At 52.8% G+C, this 23,461-nt stretch overlaps 1 protein-coding gene across 1 annotated transcript; it reads left to right on the top strand.

Moving 5' to 3' along the window:
- The first annotated feature begins 4,589 nt into the window (after nucleotides 1-4,589).
- On the top strand, nucleotides 4,590-23,182 carry UBA1 (ubiquitin like modifier activating enzyme 1). The gene is made up of 26 exons (XM_080653559.1): nucleotides 4,590-4,794; nucleotides 9,120-9,236; nucleotides 9,358-9,416; nucleotides 9,520-9,688; nucleotides 9,784-9,918; nucleotides 10,877-10,983; nucleotides 11,730-11,820; nucleotides 11,936-12,068; nucleotides 12,578-12,675; nucleotides 12,770-12,916; nucleotides 13,038-13,214; nucleotides 13,340-13,444; nucleotides 13,534-13,614; nucleotides 14,197-14,352; nucleotides 16,224-16,389; nucleotides 16,516-16,712; nucleotides 17,686-17,750; nucleotides 17,984-18,179; nucleotides 18,868-18,942; nucleotides 19,054-19,243; nucleotides 20,786-20,874; nucleotides 21,144-21,236; nucleotides 21,364-21,555; nucleotides 22,375-22,476; nucleotides 22,622-22,722; nucleotides 22,855-23,182. Exons 2-26 carry the CDS (start codon nucleotides 9,120-9,122, stop codon nucleotides 22,988-22,990), a joined length of 3,177 nt encoding a protein of 1,058 aa, XP_080509685.1. The 5' UTR covers nucleotides 4,590-4,794; the 3' UTR covers nucleotides 22,991-23,182.
- The last annotated feature ends 279 nt before the right edge of the window (nucleotides 23,183-23,461 follow it).

Genomic DNA, 23,461 nt, shown 5'->3' with positions numbered 1-23,461 from the left:
TGGAAGAGCCACACTCAAGGGGCCAAAGAGCCGCATGTGGCCCGCGGGCAACAGTTTGCGACCACTGCCCTAGGGCATCTCCAAGTGGACAACAAGAGCAATCAGGCACCAGTAGGCCCTGTGCCCTTGAAGGGCTGATGACCCCAAGGAGTGGAGAGAGAAGCTTGGCCTGCCAATCCCAGTTCCCAGGAGTCACTCCCAGGACCATTTGGATCTACCCTTATCCCCTTCCTCTCCAGGGCTGTTACCATGGGGCCCCAACAAAGATTTCTCCTATGGCTGGCAGCAGTTAATGGCACAGCCACTCTGGAAAACCTTGGCTGTTTCATACGGAGGTAAGCATATACTTGTCCTATGACTTAACAATTCCATTCTTAGATGTTTACCCCAAATAAATGCAAACGTCAATGAAAGGACTTGTTACATGTGTATTCATAGCAGCTGTATTCGTAAGAGCCCAGGACTGGTAACCCAAAGATGTAACAAGAGGAGCATGGATAAATTATGGTCTATTCATATAATGGGATACAACTCGGCAATAAAAAGAAACAAAGTATTGATAGAAACAACATGACTGAATCTCAAACACATTAAGAGGGAGAGGATACAAAAAGAATACAAAGTATTGGAGTCCACTTTTGTGGAGTTTTCAATCAGAAGGGATACATGGTGACAGCAGACAGAGTAGGATGGAGGTGGAGAGGGTGGTGTTTACTGGAAAGGATTGCAAGGCAGCTTTCTGGAATAATGAAAAGGTTCCATATCTTTTTAATCCTGACGGAAGATATGATTGTATTGATTTTAGAGAGAGGGAGAGAGAGAAACATCAATGTGAGGGAAACCCCCCTCACATCGGTTGTCTAGCGCTCCACCCGGGATTGGACCCTCTGCAACCCAGGTATCTTACTCTGATCCCCTCATCACTTCTTGGACTGGCAGGAGCCTTTCCACGGGTTTTTCTGCCTCCACCTTCCTCGTTAGTTTCTTCTCTCGCCACACAGAGCAGCCAGATCGTTTATATGATGTGACTCCCTCGCTTGAAAACCTTTTACAGCTCTCCACGGATGTCCCATCTCTGTCTGGCTTACAATGGCCTTCATCTTATCTCACGGTGCCCTCGCTTCCTCATGCCTCTCCAGCTGCAGACTTTCGTGCTTGTCCTCAAACCTTACAGCAACTTGCAACCTCGGCGCTTTGCACCTGATGTTCCCTCTACCTGGGGCCTCACTTTCCACATGCTGTCTTCTCTGAGAGGCGTCCTGCGACTGCTGTACATGGGGTACCAGGGCAGGTCTCTGAGGATAAATAAGATGGGAAATAAGGGAACGACCTGATGGAAGAGCGTTCCGCTGCCCTTTCCCACGCCCCAGAGCACGGCTCCCGGAGTTCCACGATTCAGGTTTACTTTTTCCAATACTCTGGTGCGGATGCTCACCACGTGCACCAAGCACCAACTGGGCCGAACTACTATCCCCAGCATGCCCCGTGGTTCTGGGAAGGACCACAACCCGCAGGGGGGGTTGGGTCTGACGCGGGCCGCCGACGGCGCGGGCGCTGCAGCGGACACCCCTCTGGGTTGAGCGTCTGTGGTATGATCCAACCGAGGCACCCAAGGCCCCGCGCTTTCGAGCTCCACGCAAACTCTGGCTTCTCTTGAGCGACGGAGGAGCTGGCTTGGTCTTCCGTTGCCCCGTGGCGTCGGCTCATCTCCAGCAGGAAGGCGAGGCTTCCGCTCGACGCAGGGGGTGAGTTAGAATACGGTGTCCCCCCCCAGCCCCAGCCTGTGGACAGCATCTAAGGGATGAGGTCTCAGTTTCGGGGACCCCCCAATGGGCATGTTTGGAGGCTCCGGGTGGCTTTTAGGAGTGGCTGTTTTAAGAGGGACCCTAAGCAAGTGGTCTTCGGAGACTCGAGGTGAGATGTGGGAGTCTTAGGAGTATCCCTCGGAGGCAGGATGTATTATATCCCCAGGAGACAGGGTATAAGAGGATGTTTGGGGAGACCTTTAGGGTCTATGTATGAGTACTCTCTTCACGGGGCAGAATTTGGGGTGCTCCCTAAGGGGATAGGTGAAATTTGAGGTTCCTGAAGTCAAGGCTGAATTTGGGGATGGCTTGTTTCAGGAGAGGTCCTGATGACTGTGGGAACGTTCGGGACCAACGTGGCATTGTAAGGGTATCCGTGGCCTTTGTGACCTCTGATTCTATGGTGCAGTCCCCCCGTGCTTGGGCACCCGGGGCAGAGAGACTGGAGACGTCGGGGCCCACAAGTGGGTAGGGAGAGGAGCCCCTAGCCCGTACTGTGGAAGGGGCACTGAAGCCCTAAGCGCTTCCCGAGGGGACAGGGTTCCACCGAGCCTTCATTAGCCCGGCTTTCAGCCATTCATTATTCATGAGGAGGTGGGGCTGTTAGGAAGTCCATTTTTGCCTCTTTTGCACCTAGTGCGCTGGAAGTATGACTTGTGAATTATTCAAGAGGGTTGGATGAGCATGCTGAAGGGTCGTTCTACAGTCTTTCTGGCAAACTAGAACTCATTGATAAATCGTAAAGGTGAGTAGCTCTCCGAGTTTCCTGTAGCTTTTCTAGGGGCGTTGTGCATAATTCACGAGGGGGCGTGGCTTACACGGCTTCATCTACATGATCCACTGTTAGCTTTCCCTAGAGTCTCCAGGATTTAAACCTTTCCTCTAGGGAACGGACGAGGCCTCCCTCATACATGGTTCATTACTTTATAAACCCACTGATCGCAGATTATCGACAAACGCTGTAGACTCAAATCCCATCGATCCTTGCCAGCTGTGTGATCTTTGGCAAATCTTCCTGTGAGCCTGAAAAAATAGGTATAGGCAAAATGATGATCAGATTAGTTTACATGCATTTAGCACTTTATTGGCCCATTAATCCCCACAACAGTCCTAGGAGGTAGCTTATTATTATCCCATTTAATAGATGAAGAAACTGGGACACCAGAAGGGTAAGTAATTTGCCTACAGTTACAGTCAGTGAGTGGCTGAGCCAGCATTCACACCTGACCAGTCTAGATCCAGTCTGTAATTTGAATCAAATGCTAGAATCGACCCCCCTTCCCCAATTTAATGGTACTACTACTAATGTCAGTCATATAGCACTGTGTTCCAGGCACTGTTCTAAGCCCTTTCTGCATATTTACTCATTGAAACTGCGTGACAAGGTAAGTCACTGTTCTCATTCTGTGGGTGGGGAAACAGTGGCCCAGATAAGTGAACTATCTGGCCCCAGGTCACACAGCTAGTCATCCGTGGGTAGGAATGATGTTTGTGAGGGTTTAAGAACTCTAAGGAGGTTACCTTTGAGCTGCGACCTGAAGGACAAGAAGGAACCGATTTCCTGTTGGTGGTACAATGCATAGAAAGGAAACACCACAGGAGCCACCGTATGTATTAATGGGATCTGTTGTTATTCGACAGTGTTGGGTGCTTATTGTGTGCCCAGGGTTTATCTCTGATGATCTGGTAGTCTGCCCTACCTATTTAATGGACATTGGTGGCCTTAGCATTCCAGTGTCCTTCTGGGAGGGACATATTACCTTTGTATTAATATATAATATTTACATTTTTATATATTATATATTAATTTAAGGGTCCTGTGCCAGCACTGCCCTGAACTCATTCCATAATTTATATTCTCTAATTTTGATAACACACATTGCCTTTATGAGGTGAGTACTATCGCCATTTTACAGTTGTGGAAACCGAGGCACCTGTCAAAAGCATAAGTGAGTATGGATTTGGTTGGACCAAGGCAGCCCTGATTCACGTGCAGTTAATCAGGGGTGGGGAGGAGGCAAGTACATTTCCCCTGTGGCTCGCATCCTTGGTCTTTAATTATTCATGAACAGGAAGGAGTGGTCTTATTGCCATGCTGGAGTATCCTAATCCCGACTTGCTGGGCAGGGCTGTCCATCCAGCCTCATGCAAAATTCACGATAAGTGTGTGGGACCTTTCTTGACCTCCCCGAGTTTCCAGGTTAAGCTGCTGCAGCATCGTTATTCATTATTCATGAGCGAGGGCGGGGTGGCGGGGCGGCGGGTGTTTTTCCTGTAGTAACCCTATTTCCCTGCTTACAGGGTGTTAGACGAAGCAATAGGGCGGACCTGTCCCTTTTGTTCCAGCCCACCGGGATTAGTGCATTATTCATGAAAGATGTGGCCTCGGTCTCCTTGGCTGCCGGGCTGCTGCAAGTTCATTCATTATTCATGAGCAGTGAGGCGTGGCTTCATGTTTTAACATTGACTTTCTGGGTGCCGGGTGTTCGGCAACCAACCACCTGTCCGCATGCATAATTCATGATCCGGAGGTGTGTGTGTTTGATGCCCTTTCTTGGTTTCCATGGCAACAGCAAATATATTCATTATTCAGGTTCAATGGGGCGTGGCCTGTTTTACCTGTTTTCCTACCTGTTTTCATCGTTAGTGCCATAGTAGCCGCCAGGTGGAGCTATTCCTCTTTGAATGAGTCACAGACGGGCAGGGACCAAAATGGGCGCGGTCTACTTGCATCCGGGTTCCTGGGGGTGGGGCCGAAGGTTTTGTTCCGGCCTCGCGCTCAACGGCCGCCATCTTGTGTCGGCTGCTGAGTTAAAGGAGGTGGCAGGGACGAGCACAGCCACTACAGCCGGGGGAGGAGAAGGCGGCTCAGGCGGCAGCGACTCTTAGCGGCCCAGACAGCGGGGAAGAAGAGAAGGAGGGTGGCGGCCGAGCTCGGTTTCGGCTCCTAGAGGAGTTGGCGGCGGCGCGACCCGGGGAACCGGCATTGGTAACGAATGGCTGGCTGTTCTCAGCACCTTGGCAGGGGGTTCGGGGTGCATTGGAGGGGAGCCGGCCAGCGCTGGGCTCGGCCGATGTTGGGGTGGACTGTGCTGATTGGGATGCTGGGGATCGGTGGAGGGGGACAGATCTTGGGGCGGGGCCGACATTTCCCGTAAGGGACCAGCCAAGTATAAAAGACCTTCTCTAGAATCTCCCTTCATACACCCCTAGATCCTCATTATTTGCCCTCGCAAGCTGCCAAGAGGGGCCAGACCCTGGGGAAGAAGGATTCATTGGCTTTCGTTTCTGAGATCCTTCTCTAGCATCTTCCTTCATACACCCCGCCGCGCACGCACAGTCTGCCCTCGAAGCTTCCAAGCGGACTAGACCCTATTGAAAGACCAGCTGGGCCTGGCCTTCATGTCAGAGACCCTCTTCCACATCTCAGGTCTCCCAACCCCACCCTGGCCCGAGCATCTTCCATCAGAAACCCGCAGGGCCCGGCGCTTCTATTCCGAGGGTCCCGTCAGCATTTACCTTTAGAGCCTCCTTTCAATTTCCAGAACGCGCTCCTAGAAACGATCTCTATAAAGGAATGCCTCCTTTTTCACGATCCCAGTGTTCTCTTCAGAGACAGCCCCTTGCGGGCCTCAGCGTCGCCCCCATCGGGTACACCTAACCCCCAGTATCTTCCCTCAGAGCCTCCCAGGGGACCAGGCTCCGGAGAGGATCAGCTTAGACGCGTAATCATCCATCAGGGATCCCCATGCCAGCATCTGCCCTTGCAGACCCTGTTGGCTCCTAGCCCCCCTCCACCGGAGATTTGCCTCTCAAACCCCACCCTTCACCTCAACCTCTGCCTTCAGAAGCAAACCAGCATTCCAGCTTCTCTTCCAGATCCCTTAACCTCCCGTCAGGCTTCAGAATCTACCCTTGGAACCTTTCGAGGTCTGCACCATCTTCAGTCCGAGGCCCTCCGCTTTCATTTTCAGTTTCATAGGACCCCACATCACCGTCAGATGTCCCTTCCCTCAGCAGTCCCAGTTGTTCTCCAGCAGAGTAGAAAGCCCGCTTCTCAGCCTCTGCTCTCTAAGCCTCCATAGGATCCCACATAATCAGTCAAAGAAACCCAACCCCACACGGTAACCTAGCCAATATCTGCTTACTGAACTTTTTAGGCCCCGAACTATCTGAGCTTAGCCTCTCTACCCCCTCAGAGAAGATGTGATTCCCTAGCCTGTATTGATGGGATCTAAACAAGGCCTTCGTGCTCCCGTAGAAATCCCTTCCCAGCCCCACCCTGGGCCTCAGCATCCACCCTCCTAGCCTCCTGGGACTCTGGCATAGATGTCAAAGACACCCTTCCCCCTGAAAGCCCCTATTGTTTGTCTTTGCAAGTCCTTATTTTTTTATCAAAGGTTTCTCTCTGCCACCTGCCCCCAAAAGAACCTCAGGACCCCTGCATCCTCCTGATGGAAAGTACCCCTCCCCCCAGACCCCAGCATTTTCCTGCAGCCTCTTGTGACCCCAGAATCCCCCATGCATTACTCGAGCAGCTTCCCTTCTACCTTCTTGTAGCCTCTGGGGACCTCCAGTGTAATTTCTAGGCCCTTCCCAAAAGCTCTCTTTTCAATAATTTGAGTCTCACCCACCTGGCCTGCCCCGTCCCACCTGGCCCCAGGGCTTCTCACATCTCCTTCCTCGGAGCCTCCCTGCACTCAGACAATTGCCTCCTGACTCCTCTCTTTTATGTTCCTAGGGACTTCTCAGTTAATCCCTCCTAGGAGGCTTAACAGGCCCCAGCATCCTGTGCCCTAGGTTCATCCTAATAACCTGACCCTGTGCCTGCCCACTCTCAAACCCGCTCCAGGACTCCTACCTGAGACCTTCTCTGGTTTGAGTGATAGAGAATGCGCAGGCTTCAAAATCACCAGTTTGGAGACCTCAGGCAAGTTCTGAAACTCTTGAGTCCCCAGTTCAGCTTTGCTGAACAGTTGATAGTGTTTGCGTCCTGATCGGGGTCTGAGCATATGTTGAGGGAGAAAGGGTATCAATTTTGTGTTGGGGGTGGGGGGATCTTTAGCTCCTCCCTGGGGTTTATGCCCAGACCCCTTCTGTTTGCCTTGAGACTGGCCTGTTTCAAACCTTTGCAATTGAAATGCACTCTAGAACAATGAACCAAAAACCTGCTCAGGCCCTTGCTGCTAGCATTAGGGGTCCAGAGGTAGAAGGTGAAGATATTCAAGATCTCTCGGGCCCTCGATCATCTCTGATTTAAGCAAACCAGTGACAAGGCAAGGAGTTAAGAAATGCAGGCCACTACATGTGCCAAGGGAGGAGCTTGCTTATGTTCTCAGATCACTGAGTTCTGCCCACAGACCTTGATTTTTTTTAACCTTCCCAGCAGCCCCTTGAGGATATTTCCATTTGTCCCCACTTTTGGAGAAAATGGGGCTCAGAGGAAATGAGATCCCCAGGTCAGAGAGTCAGTAAATGGAAAAATATGATCTGCCTTTTCTCCCTAATTCACCACATCTCTTCCTACCTTGGTTGGTTGTTAGCATTCCTAGTCATAGAGCTGGCTGACTCGGGCCCTAGCCTGTCTCCTCCCCCACCCCTCATCCCTTAGCCCTGGGCCCTAGGCCCTGAGCTGGGTCCTGATTCTATTCCCCCAGGAAGCATTTGGCAAACAGTTCCACAAGCTCTAGGCAGGTGATTGGCCTTTGTTTTCTTTGTGATGTGGGCATAAGGTTATCGGGTCCTTGGGTATTGTTAGGATCAGACAAAGCCCTTTACTCTTTGACTAACAGGCAGTAAGTCCTGGGTAGATAGCCGGGAGCTCCTGTCATCTTGCTTAGCGCTAACTTGTGCACCTGCCAAGATGGAATGCTACGTGCAGCCGGGGGTACTCGGTGTGATTGTGTGTTCAGAAAGGCCCAGTGTAGAACAGAGGCCTAAGGAAGCCTCAGAGGCGAGGGGAAATGATTCTCTGGCGTCTGCATCCAGTCACCGGCCCCACCCCTAGGTTTCATTTCCACAGCAGTCTGTATTGTTCTGTCTCTGGCACCTAGCGTGTGACACTTGGCAAGTTAACTTGCCCTGTAACCTCAGGTTTTTCCCATTTGTCTGGCAAAGACGCTCAGCCCAATCACACTGGGAGGCAGCCTGGGCTCGGGCATAGCAGATCTTGGTCTGGGTCCAGCTTGGCCATTCTTTGTGGGAACCCCAGTCCCTATGTGATTTTTTTTCCCCCTTCAGTGTGAGTTAGGGAATGTTACTGGTAGCACTCCCACCTCAGGAGGGTGCTCTGAGAACCAAGTGTAAAGTACTTAGTATGATGATTAGCCCAGGGAGGGCTCTAATAAGCACTTATCCTTGTTAACCTGCTTAAGGGACTCTATGAAGACAAGGCTGGGGTTGGGGGGGGTGTCTTCTCTCCCTGCCAACTTACTGGCCTGGGTATCTCCCAGAGCTGTGCTGGGAGGAAGGGGAGGGGGTGGGCTTTGTAAAACTCCTCTCTTAGCCCCTCTGGGAACTGGGTTCTCTGCCATCACGCCACCCTGATTGATGGGTGTCCAAGCCGTGTTTCCCTCCCACACCCCTGTCGCCAGGGTTAAGGGAGAGGAGAATGGCTGCTCATTCTTGCCCACCTGCTCTGGGCCAGGCTCTAGGGCAGCCGTGGGCAAACTATGTTCTATCCGGCCCGCGGAGCCGAAAGAACGGAGGGTTCTCTTGCTCTCCCGTCCGCTCCTTTACTTTGAATTTATATTAGTTCACACAAACACTCCATCCATGCTTTTGTTCCGGCCCTCCGGTCCAGTTTAAGAACCCATTGTGGCCCTCGAGTCAAAAAGTTTGCCCACCCCTGCTCTATGGTCTGTGTTCTTTCTCAACAACTCCATGGGGTAGGTAAGTGGTATTATCAACCCGATTTTACAGGTGAGGGGACCGAGCTCATAGAGGTTAAATGCGATCTGATAAGGAGTGGCAGGCTGACCTGAATCTCCATCCCTCCTCTGACTTCCCCCACAAGCACATTCTTGTTACTCCTTTCACCCTGCAGGAGTGGTGTCTCCCTCATTATGCTGGGCTGGGGAGAAAGGCCAGTGGCCTGGTGGTCAGCAGCATGGATTGCAAGCCAGACCACCTGAGTTCAGATCTTAGCTCTGATAGCTGTGTGACCCTGGACAAATTGCCTCACCTCTCTGTTCCTGTCTCCTCTTGTAAACTGGAGATACTAGCCCTTAAGTCTTCCCTTCCCCCACAGTCGCCACTAATCAACAGAAACATACATGTTCATCAGGCCCACCTGACCCTCCTTTTTCCATCCAGATGTCCAGCTCGCCGCTGTCCAAGAAACGTCGCGTGTCCGGGCCTGATCCAAAGCCGGGTTCTAACTGTTCCTCTGCCCACTCTGTGTTGTCTGAAGTGTCCTCAGTGCCAACCAACGTGAGTGTCTTCTTCCTGGAACTGGCAGGTGGGGTGGTGGGGGGGGGAATATACTTTGTATCACTGCCCATACCCTACACCTTCGTGCATCCTTGACCCTGTTCTTGCCCTCTATCCCTAGGGAATGGCAAAGAACGGCAATGAAACAGACATAGATGAGGGCCTTTACTCCCGGCAACTGTAAGTGGGGCCTAGGTTGGATGGAGCGGTGGGGGTGGGGCTCTGAGAGGATGTGGTCAGGAGGGCCAGGCCCTGACCCTGCTTGCCCCCCCTAACCTGGCAGATACGTGTTGGGCCATGATGCAATGAAACGGCTGCAGACATCCAGCGTACTGGTATCAGGCCTTCGGGGTCTGGGCGTGGAGATTGCCAAAAACATCATCCTTGGTGGGGTCAAGGCTGTCACCCTCCATGACCAAGGCACTGCCCAATGGGCTGACCTCTCCTCCCAGGTACCTTTTCCTGACCCCTTCCTGCCCTGCCAAGGCACCAGCCCCCCCGCCAGGCTCCGTAGCCACTTCACTTCATCCCCCACTCTGCTTTGCAGTTCTACCTGCGGGAGGAGGACATTGGTAAAAACCGGGCTGAGGTCTCCCAGCCCCGCCTCGCTGAGCTCAACAGCTACGTGCCTGTCAGTGCCTACACTGGCCCCCTCGTTGAGGACTTCCTTAGTGGCTTTCAGGTACCTCAGGCACAGCCCAGCCTCCTGCCCAATTCTCTCAGAGCCCATCTCTGGTGTGTTCATTTGTCCGATGTTTTTACTGGACTGGCCACGTGCCAGGTTTCATGCTGGCGGTGCATCTCGGGGATGCAGGCAGGATTTAGATCCTAGACCTGCCTTTTGGGGAGTGGCGGGGTGGGGGGGGTGCGCCATGTGGACAGAGCACCTACTGGAGCCAGACTGCCTTGGCGTGAATCTCTGCTTCTATTAGTATGACCTCAGGCAGGTCAATCTGTGCCTTACTTTTTCCTGTTTGTAGACTCAGGTGTGGTAGGAAACCAACCTCATAGAGTTTTTGTGAGGGCTAAACACTTAGCATGGCAGCTGGCACATGATAAGGTCCACCTGGTTGTTTGTTTAATAAAAACTCGGGCCGGAAAGAGGAACCTGGGGAGCTGAGACTGCCCTGGGGTGTCCCAGCAGCCAGGACGCACTGCCATGGAACCCTGAGGTATAGGGGTAGGAGCTCACCCTGGTGGGGAAGGGTGCTCATTCAGGCAGAGAGCAAAGTCCCAAGGATTGTGGCTGAGTAGGCATTGTCTTGAGAATTGGGAGCAAGTGGGTGTGGTAGGAGTGAGCTCAGACTTTGGCTGGGACAGTTTTACCTCTTCTGCGACTCACAGGGCATGGCAGGGTTGTAGGCAGGCAGCAGTGGGTGTTGGCAAATGAATGAGTCAGATGTTCTCCAGACTCTTGTCTTCCCAGCTGCCTCTTTACCTTGCCTGGTGTGTTCTAGGGATCCGATTCCCCTTAACTTGCGTTTCACCTTTTCACCGGCTTTAAGTCTGATACATAGTAGATACTCTGTATCTGTGAAAGAGTTGAACCCGCAAAGCCTTCCAAGCTCTCCCTGACCCCTCCCACCAACCTTCCTCAATTACTCCCTCCGTTGAGCCTCCGCCTCTCTGCCTGTCCACAGGTGGTGGTCCTCACCAACAGCCCCCTGGAAGACCAGCTGCTGGTGGGTGAGTTCTGTCATAGTCGTGGCATCAAGCTGGTGGTGGCAGACACACGAGGCCTGTTTGGGTGAGTGTCCCCACCCTTTTCCCCCAAACCCTACCAGGCCCAGGTCAAGACCCCCAAGCTCTCACTGCCCTCAGCTACCCAGGTTTTATTTATGTATTTATATCCTCACCCGAGGATATTTTCCCATTGATTTTTAGAGAGAGGGAAAGACAGAGAAACATCGATGTGAGAGAAACACATCAATTGGTTGCCTTCTTTTTTTTTTTTTTTTTTTTTTTAATTGATTTTTTACAGAGAGGAAGGAAGAGGGATAGAGAGTTAGAAACATCGATGAGAGAGAAACATCGATCAGCTGCCTCCTGCACACCCCCTACTGGGGATGTGCCCGCAACCAAGGTACATGCCCTTGACCGGAATCGAACCCGGGACCCTTCAGTCCGCAGGCCGACGCTCCATCCACTGAGCCAAACCGGTTTCGGCAATTGGTTGCCTTCTGAACGTGCCCTGACCAAGGGCCTGGGCCAGGGAGGAGCCTGCAACCCAAGGTACATGCCCTTGACTGGAATTGAACCGCATCCCTTTGGTCCCCAGGCCGACGCTCTATATCCACTGAGCCATACCGGCCAGGGCAGCTACCCGGGTTTTAGATGCTGTGTGTTCACCTCCCCATGTGGCAAGAACACCGTCCGATTCCCAGCAGGGATGGGCTGAGTTTGCTCAGCAAGTATTTGCAGCATCTTGAGGGACAATATGGGGTCCCTCTCACCATGGAACTCAGGCATCAGCCCTGTTTGCCCCCTCTACAGGCAACTCTTCTGTGACTTTGGAGAGGAAATGATCCTCACTGATTCCAATGGGGAACAGCCACTCAGTGCTATGGTTTCTATGATCACCAAGGTGAGGAGACCAGCCTCAGGGGTCCTGGCAGGCAGGTGGGCAGCGGCAGGAGGCCTTCTTGTCTGCTCCTGTTACCCTAAGTGTGCCTCTGAAGACTCATTCTTCCTTTAACCAGGACAACCCTGGTGTGGTTACCTGCCTGGATGAGGCCCGGCACGGGTTTGAGAGTGGCGACTTTGTCTCCTTTTCAGAAGTACAGGGCATGGTTGAACTCAACGGAAGTCAGCCCATGGAGATCAAAGTCCTGGGTAAGCTCGGGCCGATGGGGAATTGGAAGATAGGAGGTGTGTCCCTGGGCTCTGAGCGAGAGGAATTGAATGAGAAACAGTCTGAGTGGCTGAGTTGAACCAGAAACAGTCCCTAGGGGTCCCAGCACAGCTGGTGGGCATGGGGGAGAGATGCTAGCTTATGTCTAGCTGATCCCAGGAGAATAGGTCCCTGGTATTTATGCTGAGGGGGGAAGATCTCTGGTACTTGAACAGCAGATCAAAGGATCCCCTCGTGTCTGAGCTGATTTGGACAGGGAGAAGGGAATGTCTCCCAGTGTAGACTTGGGGTCAGGGACACGGGGTCTCTTGGGCTCAGAGCTGGATCTAGGGCAGAAGGGAGATGGTTCTGATGTCCAAGTGGGACCTGGGGTGGAGGAGAGCTGGTTCCTGATGTCTGAGCTAGGCCATGAGTGGATTTTTCCTTAGCTTGTGGGTGTTGTGGCTTTTCGGGAAGGTAGGCAGCCTGACCGCTTCCCCATCTCCCATAGGTCCTTATACCTTTAGTATCTGTGACACCTCCAACTTCTCTGACTATATCCGTGGCGGTATCGTCAGTCAGGTCAAAGTACCTAAGAAGATCAGCTTTGTGAGTGTGGAGGGTCAGGGGCTGTAGGGGTGGTTCTGGGCATTTCCAGGTTCTCCGTTCCTCTCTTCTGGTTCTGATGTCCTGACTCCCACAGAAATCTTTGCTGGCCTCCCTGGTAGAGCCCGACTTCGTGATGACGGACTTCGCCAAGTTTTCCCGCCCTGCTCAGCTGCATATTGGCTTCCAGGCCCTTCACCAGTTCTGTGCTCAGCACGGCCAGCCCCCTCGGCCCCACAATGAGGTGGGTAGGTGAGCCAGGGCAGGTGACCTTGGCACTGAAGGCCCACCATGTCTCTCTGCCTCGCCACCCTTACCCACCGTGGTCTGAGAGGGTGCGTTCTTGGTTCGTTCTGCCCCACCAGGAGGATGCCACAGAGCTGGTGGCTTTAGCGCAGTCCGTGAATGCTCGAGCCCTGCCAGCAGTGCAGCAGGAGAGTCTGGACGAGGACCTCATCCGGAAGCTGGCATATGTGGCTGCTGGCGACCTGGCACCCATCAATGCCTTCATTGGGGGCCTGGCTGCCCAAGAGGTCATGAAGGTCAGCATAGGTGGAGAATGGCAGGGCTGGGGATAGGCCAGGCACCCCCCTGACTCCATCACTTGCTATTCTATGTTTTGCCCCCATTAACCCTGACCACTTTCCCTCTCTTCCCCGATTTCCAGGCCTGCTCTGGGAAGTTTATGCCCATCATGCAGTGGCTGTACTTTGATGCCCTGGAGTGTCTCCCTGAGGACAAAGGAGCCCTCACAGAGGACAAGTGCCTCCCGGTATGTGAGTGTGGCCCATGGGGAAGGCACCACTGGGGAGCATTTCTAGTAAGGCCCCTCTTTGACCCTCTTCCCTTCTCATTCCTCAGCGCCAGAACCGTTATGATGGGCAGGTGGCTGTATTTGGCTCAGACATGCAAGAGAAACTGAGCAAACAGAAGTACTTCCTTGTGAGTGATCCCCCTGGACACCTTCTCCCTTCACCTCTTCCTGGCCTGTGGCCATCTCTTCAGGGGTCTCCTGCCTCCTGAGGGAGGGTCTTTTGGTTCTTATGCCTCTATCACATGCCTTTTGCTGTTACCTATCTTGAGGGAAAGCCTTGTGCAGCCTTCTGTTAACCCCCCTCTGGTGCTGCCTCCCTCACATGACTGGCTGGTTATTTCTTACAGCCCTGGGACTTAAGTATGTGGCACTAGACCAGCCGTGGGCAAACTACGGCCCGCGGGCCAGATCCGGCCCGTTCGGCTGTTCTATCTGGCCCGCGGAGCTGAAAGAGCGGAGGGTTCTCTTGCTCTCCCCTCCTCTCCTTTACTTTGAATTTATATTAGTTCACACAAACACTCCATCCATGCTTTTGTTCCGGCCCTCCGGTCCAGTTTGAGAACCCATTGTGGCCCTCGAGTCAAAAAGTTTGCCCACCCCTGCACTAGACCCTCATCCAGGCTCCTACTGTCTTCAGGGGGAGTGAGGAGTGACGGGCAACCCTAAGCTAACCTGCATTAACCAAGCTCTGTCTCTTGGCTGCTTCCTAGGTGGGTGCTGGAGCCATTGGCTGTGAGCTGCTTAAGAACTTCACCATGATTGGGTTGGGCTGTGGGGAGGGCGGAGAAATTGTCGTCACAGACATGGACACCATTGAGAAGTCAAATCTGAACAGACAATTTCTGTTCCGGCCCTGGGATGTCACGGTAAGTTGGGGGTGGGGGGCAGGTGCTTTTTCATTTCACGTTCCTCCTGTTCTTCGTTCCCATTCTTTCTGGAAAGGAGGCCTTTCTGCCTTTTTCTTTCCTTTAGTTTCTCTCTGTCACTCATTCAACCAACATTGATTTGAGTACCCTTCATTGAATCTACAATTTTTCATCTGTTTTTTTTTTTTTTTCCTTGACCCCTTATCAGTGCTGTTGGGACAGTTTGTTGGGTGGGGGTCCTCCAAACTACCCCCAAGTTCAGTGACTCACGGAGAGAACTCACAGGACTCAGCATACAGTCAGGCGTAGTCACAGCTATGAGTTCTTCCACCAAAGAACACAGAGTAACATCAGCAAAGGGAAAGGGCACTGGGGCGAAGTCTCCTTTCCCAGTGGAGTCGCACAGGACACGCTTAATTCCCCCCAGGAGCCCGTTGCAACATGTGAAATGTTGTCAACCAGAGAAGCTTCTCAGAGACTCGGCACCCAGGGTTTTCACTGTGGGCTGGTCACACAGGCACCCTCTGCTGGGCACCTACCCAAGTTGCAGACTTCCAGAAGGAAAGCAGGTGTTGGGCACAAACCACATTGTTTGCCTAAGTAGTCTAGGCACACAGAGCCTCCTTATCAGGAATGGTGGGAACCCGCCCCAAATCCAAGTTCCCGGACGCCAGCCAAGGGCCAGCCTTCCAAGCAGGCCTTTCCTCGGGGAGTGCCTTCCGCCTGCTAGGCTCACTCTTCTCTACACACGTGGGAGCTGGGTGGGTTCTACAGGGATCTAGCTGGGAAGCCTTCTGTGGGGGACAGCGTCCTTTACAGTCCGTGATAAATGCTGTGCAAAGACAATAGCAAAAGCCAAAACCGGTTTGGCTCAGTGGATAGAGCGTCGGCCTGCGGACTGAAAGGTCCCAGGTTCGATTCCGGTCAAGGGCACGTAACTTGGTTGCGGGCACATCCCCAGTAGGAGGTGTGCAAGAGGCAGCTGATCGATGTGTCTCTCTCATCAATGTTTCTGACTATCCTTCTTCCTTCCTCTCTGTAAAAAATCAATAAAATATATTTTAAAAAAAGAAAAAAAAAAGACAATAGCAAAAGGTGGGTTTGCAGTTTTGATCACAGTGGTTGAAGAAGGGGCTGCAGACTCGCCAAAACCGGTGTGGCTCAGTGGATAGAGCATCCGCCTGCGGACTGAAGGGTCCCAGGTTTGATTCCGGTCAAGGGCACGTAACTTGGTTGCGGGCACATCCCCAGTAGGAGGTGTGCAAGAGGCAGCTGATCAATGTTTCTCTCTCATCGATGTTTCTAACTCTCTATCCCTCTCCCTTCCTCTCTGTAAAAAATCAATAAAATATATATATATATATATATATATATATATATATATATAAAAGAAGGGGCTGCAGACTCGAAGGATGTGAGGGAGTAGAATAGTGCCCAGACCATGATCCAGAGTGGGAGGGTCGCAGAGGAAGTGGGTCAGCTCCTTTGACCCTCGGTGGAGGTGGGTGCTGGGGTATAGTTATGAGCAGAGGAGGGACAGGACCTGACTTGAGGCTTGGAGAGCATCCTGCTTATCTGCGTGCTTACGTCCTGTTTTATTTGGGGGGATGTACCCCAACCCTGGGTGCTGTTGCCTGAAAGAATAATAGATGTTGTGTAGGCAAAAGACCAGATGGGTCGCCCGTTGTCTCCAGACGGTGTCTGGACACCGCTTCCCTGTCCACTGAGTCCCTGCCACATTCGTCACAGCCCCAGCCATGTGGCAACGTCATGGACTGTTTCCTGCTAAGCCAGGGAGCCTCCTGAGGTTGGTTTGGTGATGCACGAATAACTGAGTTCTGTTTCCCCATTCCCACCCTCACCCCCGCCAGAAGTTAAAGTCTGACACCGCTGCTGCGGCTGTGCGCCAGATGAATCCGCACATCCGGGTGACAAGCCACCAGAACCGTGTGGGCCCTGACACGGAGCGCATCTATGACGACGATTTCTTTCAAAACCTGGATGGGGTGGCCAATGCCCTGGACAATGTGGATGCCCGTAAGTTTGGAGGCGGGTGAGGAGGTCAAGGGCAGGTGTGTGTGTGTGTGTGTGTGTGTGTGTGTGTGTGTGTCGGGGGTGCCTGTCTTTCTGTCCTCTCCTAATGTCCCTCCCTCCCACCCCCAGGTATGTACATGGACCGCCGTTGTGTGTACTACCGGAAGCCACTGCTGGAGTCGGGCACATTGGGCACCAAGGGCAATGTGCAGGTGGTGATCCCCTTCCTGACAGAGTCGTACAGCTCTAGCCAGGACCCGCCTGAGAAGTCCATCCCCATCTGCACCCTGAAGAACTTCCCCAACGCCATCGAGCACACCCTGCAGGTGATCAGCTAGCAGGGGTCCTCAGACTTTTTAAACAGGGGGCCAGTTCACTGTCCCTCAGACCATTGGAGGGCCGGACTATAGTTTAAAAAAAAACAAAAAACTATGAACAAATTCCTATGCGCACTGCGGGCCCGGGACGAGTCGGCTGCTAAGCCGGACAGGCAGCGGCACCCGGCGGGCCGGATCAATGTCCTCGGCGGGCCGCATGTGGCCCGCGGGCCGTCGTTTAAGGATGCCTGAGCTAAGGGGTGAGGGAAGGGTGTCAGCACCCTGCCTCTCAGCATCCAGGGCCCTGGCCTTTAGGTGTTGCAAGCCTAAGTACAAGATGTGCTTTTTCTCCAAACCTTCGTCCTTCACTTCTTATCCAGCAGCCTAGATTTTTAGCATGGTTGGTTTTTTTTTTTGGTTTTTTTTTTTAACTTTTATCTTAGAATTCTTTTCAACATGTAAACAAGTATAAAGAGTAGTATGGTGAACTCAAATACCACTTGTCACCTAGATTTAACAGTTGTTCCTGTTTTGTCACATTTTCTACTTAGATTTATGTGGTTTTTTTTCCTTTGTGCTGAAGTCAGTCATGGACATCACAACACTGCACTCCCTGATACTTCAGTGTGCTTCTGCAAAGGGGGGATGTGTTTCCGCATACAAAGTCTCAACCTTGACATTTTTCTTAAATTGAAACATAACATCAAGTAAGGTACAGGAAGCTTAGGGATACTTTTTTTCTTTTGTAAGTGGTTACATTCACTATTGTAACCACTGCCAGGGTCAGGTTCATTTGTTTCTAAGTTGAGGCGCTAGGGGGTGGGGGAGTGGGGAAGTTTAGGAGCAGTGTTTGAGGGGCTTTCCTTCTCCCAGAGCAGTGTTCTTCGTATTTGATTTATTCGCTGATGGTCTCTCTATAATGTCTCTGGAAACCGAATTTGTCGGCCACTGCCCCCAAGTCATTCGTTTGCTCTGTCTGCAGTGGGCTCGAGATGAGTTTGAAGGCCTCTTCAAGCAGCCAGCAGAAAACGTCAACCAGTACCTCACGTAAGTATCAAGTGCCCCCTTGCTCCTTCCCCTGCCTACCAGCCAAGGCATCCTGTCTGCTTTCCTCAGTATCACCCAGCACCAGGGAAACGTCACGTGGACTAGTGAATGCTTGGGCTTCATACCACTGCGGGTCAGAACTAGCTTTCCGAGGAGAAAGTGGGGTTGCCCTGGAGCCCACTCCTAGGGCCGCTATGTAATCCTGCCCCTTTGACCACTCCAATTCCTGATAGAGACCCCAAGTTTGTGGAGCGGACCCTGCGGCTGGCGGGCACCCAACCCTTGGAGGTGCTGGAGGCCTTGCAGCGCAGCCTGTTGCTGCAGCGGCCACAGACCTGGGCCGACTGTGTGACTTGGGCCTGCCACCACTGGCACACCCAGTACTCTAACAACATCCGGCAGCTGCTGCACAACTTCCCTCCTGACCAGGTAATGCCCACTTGCCAGGTCTATTTGGCAAAACCTGAAATAAGAACCTGCTGTGGGCACCCCCTAACCATGTGGCTCCTCCCGGTCATTAGTCCAACTGTGGCAGGTGGCCCAAAGCATGGGGAGCTTGTTTTTTTTGCTGTTCCCTTTCCTTTGAGCAGGAGACTTGTGCTGTGGGCTGAGTCATACCAACTTTCAGGCCTCTAGGGATTATGGGGGAGACATTTTGGACTTGAGATCACAGGAATCCGTGTGCATTCAAACCCCAGCTCCATTTGCACTTGGGCAAGTCACATGACCACCTCGCATCTCAGTTCTCTCCTCAGTGAAGTAGAGATAATAGCACCTACTTCGTGGGGATTTTTGTAAGGACTTACTGGTATTGACTAATATTACTTTTCCACAGTGTTTGGCAATCCATAAAAGTTAATTGAATGCCTGTGTGTCTTGCACAAAGCAAATGCCCAGGAATTGGTGGTAGTTTTTTCCACGAGGTCCCTGCTTCAGCCTGGCATTGGAACTTCCATCTGCAGGACCCTGCCGTTTGGGTCTTTGATGATTGACTCCAGCCCCCTGTGCGTGCCAAGCTGTACTGAGTCAGGGCCCATCCAGGGCCAAGGTGAGGAGTTAGGATTTCAGAGAGGCCTCCACTCTCAGTCCTGCTCCTCAAAAATCTCTACTCCCTTAGCTCACAAGCTCAGGAGCTCCCTTCTGGTCTGGACCCAAACGATGTCCACACCCCCTCACTTTTGATGTCAACAATGTAAGTCTCCTCCCCGGGGTCTCCTAGGGTCAGTGGGTGGGTGAGGAGGCGGCAGAGACTCCCCAGATGGGGGCTGATGTGCTCCCCCTCCTGCGCCCTGCCTTCCCCTAGCCCCTGCATCTGGACTACGTGATGGCTGCCGCTAACCTGTTTGCCCAGACCTACGGACTGGCAGGCTCTCAGGACCGAGCTGCTGTGGCCACACTCTTACAGTCTGTTCAGGTCCCCGAGTTCACCCCCAAGTCTGGCGTCAAGATCCACGTCTCTGACCAGGAGCTGCAGAGCGCCAGTGCCTCTGTTGGTGAGGGTTTTTGGCGAGGAGTCACCATCCTACTCGTCCCCTGCCCAGCTCCGCCCCCCCACCAGTCCTTTGCCCCTGGCTCTGCTCTGCGACTCCAAGCCTGAGGCTTCCCCCACACCTTCCTTTGAGCCCCCCTTCCTGAAATGCAGAGGGTTGGTTAGGGCAGATTCTCCCTTACTCCTTCTCCCTTACCACTCGCTAGCCCTCCGGAGAACTACCTGTTTCTTTTCTCTTGTTCTGAGCTTATCCGCCTTGAAAGAAAAAGTGTTTCCTCTTGATCTTTACATGGGGGGCGGGGTGGAGATATGATATCCACCAATGGTCTTTGACCCTTGGCCTTAGTTTGCTGACCCTTGGTCTATGTATTTATCCATGTACCCTTCCCTTCCATCTGTCTCTCTCCAGAGGTAATGTGTCAGTAGCTATGCTATCCCCCCCTGCATTTTCCTTCCATCTCCCCCTCTCCATGTCTTCTCCTGTCTCTCGCCATCTCCCATCTTCCTTTCCAAATATGTACCCCCACCTGTTCCTCTCTGTATATCTTTTCCTATCTTCTCTTCTTTCATTTATTTTCATCCATATACTCCCTCTTCTTGTATGTATGTGGGGTATTTGTAAAACGTATATAAAACCTCCCACCTGTCTCAACCTCTTACATGCCGCTATTCTCCCCTTTTCGTGGCTTCTTTCTCCCCCTCCATATAATTCCTCTACATCCATGTCTGCCTATTTCCCCCCAACTTCCTCCCCGTGTATCTACTGCATTCCCCCTCCCCCATCTCTTCCTCCATGTCTCCCCACCTCTCTGTACATTCTCCCTAAGACAGCCGTGAGCAAACTACGGCCCGCGGGCCGGATCCGGCCCGTTCGGCTGTTCTATCCGGCCCGCGGAGCCGAAAGAGCGGAGGGTTCTCTTGCTCTCCCCTCCGCTCCTTTCCTTTGAATTTATATTAGTTCACACAAACACTCCATCCATGCTTTTGTTCCGGCCCTCCGGTCCAGTTTAAGAACCCATTGTGGCCCTCGAGTCAAAAAGTTTGCCCACCCCTTAGAGTAGAGTCTAAGCCAGCCGTGGGCAAACTACAAACTACGGCCCGCGGGCCGGATCCGGCTGTTCTATCCGGTTCTCTTGCTCTCCCCTCCACTCCTTTACTTTGAATTTATATTAGTTCACACAAACACTCCATCCATGTTTTTGTTCCGGCCCTCTGGTCCAGTTTAAGAACCCATTGTGGCCCTCGAGTCAAAAAGTTTGCCCACCCCTGCTAAGATCTCCAGCTCTCACCTGGATCTCCACTTTCTTGTGACATCGTTTAAGTTCCATAGTATCTCTAGAGATCTTGATATCCCCCCCCCTTCCTGTCTTCAGGTTTGTGCTCCGTTGCCTTGCTTTACCCTCCCCCTTACCTCTCCTCCAGGATGGCTTTCCTTTTCCAATCCGTTATCTATGTGAATACCTTTTGCCCCAACCTGGGCTCCTGTTTTCATCTCGGACTCTGGCTTGGGATCTAAGGAGCTACTGTGTCTTCTCTCTTCCTGCAGATGACAGCCGTCTAGAGGAGCTCAAGGCCACACTGCCTAGTCCAGAAAAGCTCCCTGGGTTCAAGATGTACCCCATCGACTTTGAGAAGGTGCTGTGTGGGGACCCTGGGCAGGCAAGGGTGTGGGCTAAGCACACATGGCTGGGCAGGACAGATCTCTGGGGATCTGGAGGCGGCCCCAGGCCTTTGTAGGGATTAGATCACAGGCTTTCCATGCGGCCCTGAACAAATAAGTGTTCCCAGCCATGCCTTTGTGATCCGAGAGAGCCCAGCAGGTAACTGCAGTGTCCCCAAAGGCCAGGAATCCTCTTCCTCTTCTGATCTTCATTATCTTTCTGTACTCCCCCTGCCCATAAAAGGATGATGACACCAACTTCCATATCGATTTCATTGTGGCTGCGTCCAACCTCCGGGCAGAGAACTATGACATTCCCGCTGCAGACCGGCACAAGGTGAGGGGATCTACACCTGCTGCGTCACCCGCTCCCAGGCTTGCGTTCCTTGCATTCCATCCCTTCTGTAGACTGGGCACCGCCTCCTCCTTAACTACAACCTTCCTCGGTGTCTCCTGCCTCCCAGAGCAAGCTGATTGCAGGGAAAATCATCCCAGCCATCGCCACAACCACAGCAGCTGTGGTTGGCCTCGTGTGCCTGGAGCTGTACAAGGTGGTTCAGGGGCACCGAAGGCTTGACTCCTATAAGAATGGTTTCCTCAACTTGGCCCTGCCTTTCTTCGCCTTCTCTGAACCCCTTCCCGCACCCCGTCACCAGGTGAGGGTCTGCGTCAGGGGAGGTGGGCTTGTGGTTGGGGTGTTTCTCTCTAGAGCTGGCTCTAGTTGGCTTCACAGGCTTTTGCCAGGTGGGGGTTTCTTGTCAGTGTGTAGCTGCTCCTTTTGTGGGCCCCTGGTTTAGCCACTCATATTTTTGAGCACCTTCTGTGTGCTAAGCACTGGTCTTATTCTGCCTGTGGAAGCCCTCAGAAAAGATGGGACATTTGATAGGAGATTGTTAATAACTGAACAATAATAGCAACAAGCATGTATTAGGTGCATACTATGCTAAGTTCTTTTACTTGCTTCGTTTATTAATTCACTGAAGTATTTCTTGAGCAAACCCCCCCCCCCCCAAAAAAAAAGAGCAGGCTAAGGAAGTTGAGAGTACCGGGTGGTAAGGGGTTGGGTTTGGGATTTTAAATGTGAGATGGCCACAGAGGACCTTGCTGAAAAGCTGAAGTTTGAGTCCAAACTTGAAGGAGGTGAAGAGACAGACCATGCAGGCTTCTGGGAGGAGGGCATTTCAGACAGAGGGACCAGTCTCTGGAAGGGTAGCCGTGTGCCTGCCTGGCATGTTTGACAAAGAAGTCGCTAGAGCACCGTGAGTGAGTGAGGGGAGGCGTAGAGAGCAGGACTACACTGACGTAGGGCCTTGTCAGCTATCCTAAGGTTTCAGTGCTTAGGGTGAGGCGGAAGCCACAAGAGAGCTTTGGACAAAAGGGGCTTGTGATCTTGCTTAGCGTGTCTCTGCATGAGCGGAGTGGGGAGAGTGATGGGGCTGGGCCCCCATAACACTGGTCTGCTTCTTGTCCCACAGTACTATACCCGCGAATGGACGTTGTGGGATCGCTTTGAGGTACAGGGGCTGCAGCCTAATGGCGAGGAGATGACCCTCAAACAGTTCCTTGACTACTTCAAGGTGAGGCCCCTCCCTCCCTCTTTACCCCTCCCTCCCTCCCTCTTTACCCCTCCCTCCCTCCCTCTTTACCCCGCATAGAGGCGGAGCGTGCATGTGACTGGCCTGCCCACCTTTGTGACACGCCCATCCCCCTTCCCTCCTCCAGACAGAGCATAAATTGGAGATCACCATGCTGTCCCAGGGCGTGTCTATGCTCTATTCCTTCTTCATGCCAGCCGCCAAGCTCAAGGAACGGTTGGATCAACCGTGAGTTCGGTGGCAGAGCCTCAGCCTGCAGCTATCCCACTCCTGTTCACCACCCTTCAGCTCCTGGCCCCCCCGCCTGCCCTGCCTCTCTCTCCCTTCTGCCTCCCTGACACTCTGCTCCCCCGCCCCCAGGATGACAGAGATCGTAAGCCGTGTGTCGAAGCGAAAGCTGGGCCGCCATGTGCGGGCACTGGTGCTTGAGCTGTGCTGCAACGACGAGAGCGGCGAGGATGTCGAGGTCCCCTATGTCCGCTACACCATTCGCTGACCCCAAGCCCCCCCCCCCCCCACCCCCCGGTCTCCAGAGCCCTTCCCGCCCAGGGCTCCCATTTGACTTGTGGCAGTGGCCCAGCTAGCCAAGCCTGGTATTCCCTCCTCATCCCCCTACCTGACCCCTCTTGCCACTGCTTCCTACCTTGTTCAGAACCTTGAATCCTAATAAACAGTTATTAACTCGGACATGGCATGTCCTGCTGGTTCCAGGGAAGGAAAGGACTTCCTGGAGCTGTCTGGTTCAGATGGTAACCCCAAAAGCTAACCCCACCCCCACCCCACCCCACCCCCAGTTACCTATTTTCTGGGCAGAGAAAATGTGGGAATTGCCATCTTCTTCCTCCTTCCCTCCCTGCTTAGGAAGAAGCGGAGGCACCGGTGAGGCCATAGAGAACAGGTACCTGGGTCCAATTTATTTGAGCTGGATTCCAATTCTACCTTCTCCATCTCCTAACACCCTGCCATG

Source organism: Plecotus auritus (assembly GCF_963455305.1).
Source record: "Plecotus auritus genome assembly, chromosome: X".
Classification (NCBI taxonomy): Eukaryota; Metazoa; Chordata; class Mammalia; order Chiroptera; family Vespertilionidae; genus Plecotus; species Plecotus auritus.
This window is presented reverse-complemented; position numbering and strand designations above follow the sequence as displayed.